The 8760-nt window shown below is 39.5% G+C and overlaps 2 protein-coding genes across 4 annotated transcripts in view; one reads left to right on the top strand and one right to left on the bottom strand.

Annotated features, from left to right (window-relative positions):
* nktr (natural killer cell triggering receptor) overlaps nucleotides 1–487 on the bottom strand; it is a 17572-nt gene extending 17085 nt beyond the window's left edge. For both annotated transcript variants that reach the window (XM_005722680.1, XM_005722681.1), the window contains exon 1: nucleotides 378–487. The gene's annotated coding sequence lies outside the window, so the exon portion shown is untranslated. The remainder of the gene's footprint in view (nucleotides 1–377) is intronic.
* A 123-nt stretch (nucleotides 488–610) lies between these two features.
* sec22c (SEC22 homolog C, vesicle trafficking protein) lies at nucleotides 611–6099 on the top strand. Of its 2 annotated transcripts, none has more exons than XM_005722686.1 (7): nucleotides 611–788; nucleotides 2003–2214; nucleotides 2441–2604; nucleotides 2761–2940; nucleotides 3096–3214; nucleotides 3590–3655; nucleotides 3756–6099. In XM_005722686.1, exons 2-7 carry the CDS (start codon nucleotides 2033–2035, stop codon nucleotides 3954–3956), a joined length of 912 nt encoding a protein of 303 aa, XP_005722743.1. In that variant the 5' UTR covers nucleotides 611–788; nucleotides 2003–2032; the 3' UTR covers nucleotides 3957–6099. The 2 variants fall into 2 exon arrangements, with proteins under 2 accessions (XP_005722743.1, XP_005722744.1); XM_005722687.2 differs by lacking the exon at nucleotides 611–788 and adding an exon at nucleotides 1029–1073.
* The last annotated feature ends 2661 nt before the right edge of the window (nucleotides 6100–8760 follow it).

Raw genomic sequence — 8760 nt, 5'->3', positions numbered from 1 at the left:
AAAAACAAAACACAAAACCTTAAAACAATGCTGTAAACCCAGAAACCGAGAATGTCCTTTTGCATTTCTTGTACAACGTTAGCAGCCAGCACGGCACACCTTGTAGCTCGGGTTTATCTGAAAACGACCTAAGGTTACTGAGGGTTTAAGCCATGTATTAAAACGGTGTGAAATCTCCCCAGGCTACAACGAGAACACTGTTCACACAAATGTTAGGCGCTTTTCCAAAGCGGCGGAGCTAACAGCTAGGAGCTGGCTAAAGTTAGCTAAGCAGCTTACGTAAAAAAAAATCACTCGTTTGCAGAGACTGTTAGCATTTATTTCAACGCTGAAAATCCTACCAAAGGTTATTAAAAGCTTTGATCTATGTAACTTACCTCTGTACAGTAGCTAGCCAAGAATCAGCTAGTCACTGACGGTCGCCACTTAGCATTTGAGTTCCCTTTTTTGAGTGACGAGTGCTGGTTAGAAAGCCGACTGGTGGGTGGGCAGTTTAGTAGTTTTGTCCCTTTCGGCTTGCCGTAGAAGATTTGTTGTGGTTTTGTTGTATCAGGAAGCACATTTGAAGTTAGCTCGCTGGACTAATTTTGATTTAAGGTCTTACTTCGCTATTATAAGTCGTTATTAAGGACGGCTCTCTTTATCGATCATTGATTGCTTTTGCATCGCGAAGCTGGGGCGGGTTTCCTGCCTGCTTATGGCGTGTTTTTGTTTGTGATAAGATGCATTAGTCAGCTAAACTACAATAGCTTAGGGACAAGGTGCAGCATGAAACCCATGATAATGAGGTAAGCTGCAACGAGATGTTGTCACGAGTGTTTAAATTGTCTTAGCTCAAAGATTTCTAAGTGGTGTTTAACTACAGAGACTACAGAGATTTTAAACCTACGCAGTTTCCCTGTTCAGTTACCATCTATTCACACCAACAAAACCTAATGCAGTCTGAAATGCAGTGTTTAGTTTTTTTCGGAAAGTTATTTATTTAGTTAGTTAATGTAAGGAGAATTAATGAAAACAATATCACGTTTCACGTACACAAATATCGTTACCAATGGTGATGGACAAATTGACAGGTGAGGTCAGACAGGAGTCTCGCTGGTATATGATGTTTGCAGACAACGTTGGGATTTGTACTTAGAGGAAAGAGCAAGTGGGAGAGAACCTGAAAAGGTGCAGGTATTGTCCGGAGAAAAGAGGAATGAAAGTTAGTAAACTGAGAGGGCGAGGAAATAATTCAACCATCCAAAACAAGGCAGGTAGGGTGGGAGTGTTACGAATGTCAGGGGCGATTAGTGGCAGAAGGATACCAGCAAGAGTGAAAGGGAAGTTTTACTAGATGGTTTGCAAGTTAGACCTCCTTTCATTTATGGTTTGGAGACGGTGGCACTGACAAAAAAACAAACAAAAAAACAGGAGGCACAGCTGGAGGTGCCAGAGGTGAGAAGGTTAAGATTTTATTTAGGTTTAGGTTTATTTTGTTTAGGTTTAGAGCTAGAGAGTTAGAGAGGCAAGGCTGAAATGCTTTGGATATGTGGAAAGCAGGAGTAGTGGATGGATACAGAGCTGCCAGGCAGTAGGAAAAGAGGAAGACCATAGAGGAGCTTTGTTGATGTATTGTGAAAGAGGACATGCGGAGAGTTGGTGTGCCAGAGGACAATTCTGAGGATAGGGTCCGATGGGGGCAGAAGCAGCTGAAAGAAGAAGAAGAAGGAGAAATATTGTGACCAAAATATTCTACATGAAGTATTTTATTATAATAGAATAATAACACACAATTTGATAAGAAAGGAAAATGTAGTGTAAAAAATATAGAATACTAAATTTGAGTGTAAGACTAACAGCTCAGTTTATTTTATGTGTTATTAGCATGATACCAGCTGTATTTATTTATACTACTGACAGTTTATATAACAGCTATCATCAGCACTATATCCCCAACTTAAATGTGCTATTCCAATCAATATGATAACAGTAATCTGATCTTGCTTTGTGCTCCGCGTAGGCAGTGTGTGCTTCATGGACCGAGTGGATAATGTCTGTGATCCTGTTTGCCTTTGTGGTTCGGGTCAGGGATGGACTCCCCCTGTCAGCCTCCACAGACTTTGAACACAACCGAGAGCTCCAGCAGAGGAAGCAGCAGATTAAGACCATCAGCAAGGCGCTGGCCCGCTTCCCCGACAGAGGGACCATTAAGGGCCAGGAGCTCAATATATAGTAAGCACGCAACAAACGAAAAGCAGCAGCAGCAGCACACAGATTCATAAGAACCTGTCTAACTGCAAAAATGCACAACACACAGCCTTAAAGCAAATCGGCACGTATTTGGTTTTGTGGTACGGTCGACATACGCAGTGTTGTCCATGTGAACAGAGGGGCATCCACGTCACGCTGCTTCAGGCTGTTTGTTTACTAAACACCTTTTCTCCTCTCACCTGTTCAGCTTCGTCTCTTCAGAGGGTGTATCCTACATGACTGTGTGTCACTGCAGCCTCCCTGTTGCTAAAGCCTTCTGCTTCCTGGAAGATCTGCGCTGGGAGTTCACAGCATGCTTCAAAAGCACTGTTGTTGCCTTGGCAGCCAGGCCATATCCATTTTTGGAATTTGGTGAGGGGAGCGAAATTGCCTCATATAGATTTGATAGTGTCTTTTGGGATTGCAAAAGTTTTTTCTTTCTTTTGCTTTAAATTTAAGATGTGTTAACACACAATTAAATAAATTAAATCTTTGAATTTACCTCTGAATCTTGCTGCTAACTGACAGACAGCATTATTCAGAAGCTGAAGCAGCAGTACAACCACAGTGGTGGCCCGGCCCTAGAGGTGACTTTGGCAGAAGTCCAGGAGGAGCTGAGGATCCATCCACCTCAAGTAATAAACCTGGATGAGGTGGAGCTAACCAATGGCACTGCAAATGGGCACATGGAGCAGGGTCCTGGATCTGGTAAGGCTAAAAGCACTTGAAACAGAGCACTCTGCTTCCTGCCTTTGACAGCCAGTAGGAATTCTTTGTAATGTAGGAATGAGGATATTTTCTTGCTTCCCATTGTGTTTTCTTGTTTTGAAGTGTTTATATTGTTGCTTTCTTGTGTTTAACAGGTCAAAATCAAAGACTGGAACCAGTGACGGCCCCGGGCATTCTCTCTCTCATCCTCAATATCATGTGTGCGTCTTTGAATGTTATCCGTGGGGTTCACCTCATGGAGTACACGTTCCAGGTACAATTAGTGCTGGCATCTGATTACTGTCATTTTAAATATTATTAATGGTGCTGTTTATTTGGGGAGTCTAAATGATGTGAAAAACAATCATAAGTTGTAACTTTCTCTCTTGCATAGCAAACCAGTTTGTTTGTTTGTTTGTTTAAGTCGGGATATTTGGAAATAGGCTTGCGTAAGCTAATTTTAATTACAGATAAGGTAAGCTGGCTGAACTGACCGCTGTGCATTAGCATTTTACGGTGAAAGCTGAGTTGTTATCATGAGGTGTGCACAAATTGGGTGAATTAATCAGAAATAAACGCAGCAAGCCGACTGAGACCGGAAAACAAATCAACTTTTTTAAAAGTTTATGTATTATTTTTGTTTTCGCAGGATGATTATGAAAGCATTTGGAATGTTGTGGCATTTCTCCTGGCATTTGCTTGCTGTGTTTTTCAGGTAAATAGTAGTTCACATAGTAGCTTGACTCTTGATTGCAAACAGAAATATGCTGCCGTCCATCTTTCTCTGACGCTTCTCCGTGTGAATCGCTCCGTAGTGCCACCTCTACCTTTTCCACTCATCTGTGAAGAAACTGAAGTGCTTCACTCTGTTAAGTGTGATCGTCCTATGCAACTTGCACCTGCTCGGCTTGAGAAACGCGTGGCAGCTCCTCTTCCACGTTTCCGTTGCCTCCTTGTCTACCGTGCTCATCCTGACTCGCAAAGTCCAAGACAGAACCAGCGACTGTGGCGTCTGAGGAGCGCAGGACAGCGAAATTTGTTGCACCGCTGCAGTTTTCAGTGCAGGCGAGAAAGAGCGAGGACGTAATCGGCTCGATCCACGATAACGAAGATGTCTTGTGGATTTTTAACAAAAGATTGAAAAAGTACAATAACAGGCTCGTATTTTCTCATGTGCAGTATGTACTCCAACTTTCCAAATTTGTGTACAACAAGAATATCGGAAAATGCAGTGATTTTTGGATTCTTAAAATGCTCCGATTAACCTCAAACCAGGAAAAAATGCATATGAAGAACAACACTGATGAAACCCAGTCAAGCCCAACTTTTGGGAAAAGTTTTGAAAGAAGATGGAAGAGCTTTTTTTCAGTCAAAGTTTTTCCCGTTATGTTGGTGGGTTTATAATTGAATGCATTTGTTCTCACACCCAGCTCAGTATTTCTGTTGTCACAGAGCACTGATTAGCTTTTCATAATCATTTTACACTCAGTGACATCAAGTTAAAATTGATTTCAGTTGTACTTTTCCCAGAAAATACGATAGTCCGTCCTGCGCTGGTAGGCATATGATAACTAAATTATTTAATGTAGCTTAACTGAATTACTCTATAGCCTAAAAAGGAAAAAAAAAAAATCAAATGTGTAAATATAAAGCTATGGTTGCTCTACTTCTTTCTGTGTGGCAGTGCAAATATGGTTGATGGGTTTGGTTTATTTTGTTATATATTTTATAGCCAGTGCTCAGCTTCTCGTTGCAAAGGTTCACATTTAAGGGCTCCGTTATTTAGCAACTTCACAGTCTGTTCTGAAAGGGAATGTGTTAATCATATGTTCAGCTGTGGTTTGATTTTGAGGTTTGTTTGTTTGTTTTTAACAACGACTCATTTTAGACCCCTCGTTAGAAGAAAGTTGTTTCACCTCATCTCCAAAATAAGCTTGCTGTTTATCTCTAAATTGTGATGATATCAATATGCTTGTTTTATTAAGCTATTGCTAAGGTTGGCCTTAGCTGTTCTTCCTGAGGCCTGTACTATGAAGAAAGTTCAACATACCAGGGTGTCTTTATGCTACCTGTTCACTTTTGCTAACGCTGGCATTCAGCAGTCACGTGAAGCTAATTATTGACTCCCTGAAGTTAACCCAGGGTCTCCTTTGGACCTTCAATTGAAAGGGGTGGTGTTGGCAGTATCTGACCAATCACAAACGTGGACAACTGCTGGCAGTATAGCAGCTGATTTTACAAAGGAAGATAAAATAATACAATGGGGGAAACATGAAAAGGTTAAACACATAAAAGAGACTGAAAGCAACACACCCACTGCAGACAAAGGAGCAAGATTAAGCAAGATGAGTGTTTGCCAAATCCAGCTTCATAGTACGGGCCTTGGGAGTCTGGTATGCATTCACAAAGATTCAAAAAGAAGAAGCAAGCCCTTCTTATAAAGGTATTATTAAAATTCATAGACAAGAACATGAAAGGTTTTTTTTAACTACCTATAACAGGATATTAAACAGCATATTTTGTATTGAATGTACGCGTTTCCAACAATAAGTAATCCTTCTTCTCCAGTGTAATTCCTATTTCATGTTTCCACATATGAGAAAGTATGTGAGCGTGTAAAAGCACTGATTATATTGCAGTTTGTTAGAAAAACTGCACTATTTATGGAGACAGTTATGGAAATTGTCCTTTGAATATGTTCCTGTTTTCTGTTTACCTGTTGGTTTGTTTCAAAAGCCTCTATTTCCTACGGAGTGGAGTAGATCCAATATTTGTTTCTCACATTGATGTAAACATAGAAATCTAGATAAATACCACTGCTGTGCTGCTGAAGAAGTAGACTAAGAATAATTTTACTGTCAGTTTTTGTTTTTCTTACGCACTCTGTTTTTAATGGCTAAAAGTTGCACTCAATATCAGAGGAAGTAGATCGTTAGTTTTATAGAGTTAGTTAAACATGTAGCATCAGGAATTATGTAAAATCCATCCTTTTTTAATGTTTGAGCCCTTGTTCGAGGACTTTTAAAGGCTGCATTTCTTACAGCAATCTGAAGGTCTTTAACTTTATTGCACTGTTAGAGAGGGACAAAAAAGCTCATTAGTTTTATTGTAATGTAGCTTCAGTTTACACATGTGTGCCCTTTAGTAATGCTAGACTTTTTTCTTAAAAAGGTTGTTTTATCCTGAACTCCTGCCATTTGCTTGATGAAAAGCCTTTAGATTCACTGAAGTTCACTGGGGCTGCGAGGTTTCAAGTAGATTTTAAGATTAGGGAATAGTGAACCGTTCAAACAACATAATTTTGTTTTTAATTGTTATGCTACTGATTAATTGAGTCCAACTGTTATATTGGCGCGGCGGGTATGTTCGCTGTCGATATCGGCATCTATGTATAACCATCATAAATAAAAATTAAAAAGTAAAGGAGAGATGGAGAACACACCCTTCATCCATGGTATGAATGTTGATGTTGGTGTAGTGTGTGAACCAGAGGACCTTCTGCAACATCTCTGTGGGCAGCATTAGTGTGAACGCCACAAACACAACCAGCTGATCTGAGTAGAGTCTGGCTGAGCGTAAACGAGTAATCTGCAACTTGTTGTGACAATAAAGCAAGATTATTTTTAAAGTACGCTGTCATGATATCTCAGTAAGGACTCATAAAGAAATTACAGATAACAAATGTTTGGGAACTTTATGTTTTGTGAAGCCAGAAGAAAAAATATTGTTCGGTATTGGTTTTAAAAATCCTATGCCTGTCAGCCGCTACTGGATATTTTTTGTGTAGGATTTTGGTGATGCTAATATTTTTGATATGTAGGAGGTTTTACTGATTCAGCATTTTCCAGTAGAGAAACTGTATTTAAATACACTGCTGACCAAATGATTTGTAACAAAATGTTTTTAAGATGTTGAACCAAACCATTTGGAGCATTTTTTTTTTCCTCTTGAAATGAAAACGAAGGATAAAGTTTGTTTTTAGAAGAAAACATACAGTACAAATGCAGCCTGTAACTGAAATGTGACAGTTTTCAAGTTTGCAGGTTAGAAAACCCTTTATGTTCGCGAGACCAGCCTGAGTCTCTAATCCTTGGACGGTTTCTCTTTTAAAATGAAGAACAGTTATTTGTATAAATTGTGGGTTTACTGTTTTGTGACTCTATTTATAATGATTGAAAATGATGGAACTGTGTCATTTATTGTAACTGCCAAAAACGCTTTTGATTACAGGGCATTTTCCCCATCTGGTAAAACTGACATTTCATTAATAAATAGTGTCTTTTTTTCCATTTCCTTATTTTTGCTTTGTGAGTTCATGGCAGGAAAACCTGCAGCAGTGATTGAACAGTACCAACATGAAAAATGTTAATTACTTTGACTAATGGGCCCATTTAACTTTTATATATGTCTATATGCAGAATTTTAAATCTGAAATTGCATGCAAAACAAATCAAAAAAGATTTTGGCCAAGTAACTAAATTAGAAATAATATGCCAATAATATGCCACAGCACACCTGAAACACTGACCACACTGAGTGTACTTTCCAAATATTACACCAGATGGAGCTCTTACAGTGTCAAAGAGACTTGCAGTCACTGACAGAAACAAATGAAACTCAAAAATGTTTTGAAGCTTTTAAACACATGGAGAATATTGTGGAACAGCCCTGTGACACTAGATAATATAGTAAATATAGTTTTATTTATGTATTTAACATCAAAGAATAAAGCCTGTTGGGAAGGGAGAAAATGTGCATAAAACTACTAGTGTTGCAACAGGTTACACAACACACTTGTTAGAGAAGCTTTAAAGTTATGACATTAAACATGGACTAAATAAAGTCCACATATATCCTTACCAACCACTTTATGATATTGTTGTTCATTCAAATATCTAATCAGCCAATCACATTGCAGCAAATGAGTGCATTTAGTATTGGAGATGATCTGCTGAAGTTCCAACTGAGAGTCAGAATAGAGAAGAAAGGTGATTTATTTGAGTTTGAATGTGGGATGGTTGTTGGGGTCAGACGGGCTGGTCTGGTTATTTCAGAAACTGCTGATTTGCTGGGATTTTCCCACATTACCATCTCTAGGGTTTACAGAAAATGGTCTGAAAATATCCAGTGAGCGACAGTTATCTGGGTGAAATGCCTTTGTTGATGCCAGAGGTCAGAGGAGAATGACCAAGTTGATAGAAAGGCAGCACTAGCTCAAATAACCGATCATTACAGCCAAGATATGCACATATTACTTTAAACCTTGAAGAAGAAGCAGAAGATGACATTGGGTGTCACTCCTGTCAGCAAAGAACAGGAAACGGAGGATACCGTTCACACGAGGTCACCAAAATTGGACAACAGAAGACTGGAAAAACTTCTGATGAGTTTTGATCTCTGCTGTGATTTTTGGATGGTACAGTCTAAATTTGGCGTGCCCCCAACATGAAAGCACGGATCCATCCTGCCTTGTATAAACTGTTCAGGCTGATGGTGGTGTACTGGTGTAGGATGTTTTTCTTGGCACACTTTGGCCCTTCAGTACAATATGAGCATCATTTAAACACCGCAGCATAAATAAGTATCCTTCCTCACCATGTCCATCCCTTTATGACTGCGGTGTACCCATCTTGTAATGCTTGCTTCCAGCAGGATAACGCAACATGTCATAAAACTCAAATAATCTCAGACTGGTTACTTGAACATGACCCTGAATCCACTATACTCAAATGGCCTCCACAATCACCACATCTCAATCCAAAAGAGCACCTTTGGGTTTGGGTGTTTTGTGTCACGGATGGATGCGCAGCCAACAAATCT

This window comes from Pundamilia nyererei, unplaced genomic scaffold (assembly GCF_000239375.1).
Source record: "Pundamilia nyererei isolate P.nyererei 1_Seehausen unplaced genomic scaffold, PunNye1.0 scaffold00007, whole genome shotgun sequence".
In the NCBI taxonomy this organism is placed as follows: Eukaryota; Metazoa; Chordata; class Actinopteri; order Cichliformes; family Cichlidae; genus Pundamilia; species Pundamilia nyererei.
Note: the sequence above shows the minus strand (reverse complement) of the source record. Positions and strands in the feature narration are given on the sequence as shown.

Bases quoted from the DNA above. Each gene is read 5' to 3' on its own strand.
- sec22c (XM_005722686.1), top strand. From the start codon at position 2,033: ATGTCTGTGATCCTGTTTGCCTTTGTGGTTCGGGTCAGGGATGGACTC. The intron at 2,605-2,760 runs GTGAGGGGAGCG...GCTAACTGACAG, and splicing joins ATATCCATTTTTGGAATTTG to ACAGCATTATTCAGAAGCTG. The intron at 3,656-3,755 runs GTAAATAGTAGT...ATCGCTCCGTAG, and splicing joins TTGCTTGCTGTGTTTTTCAG to TGCCACCTCTACCTTTTCCA.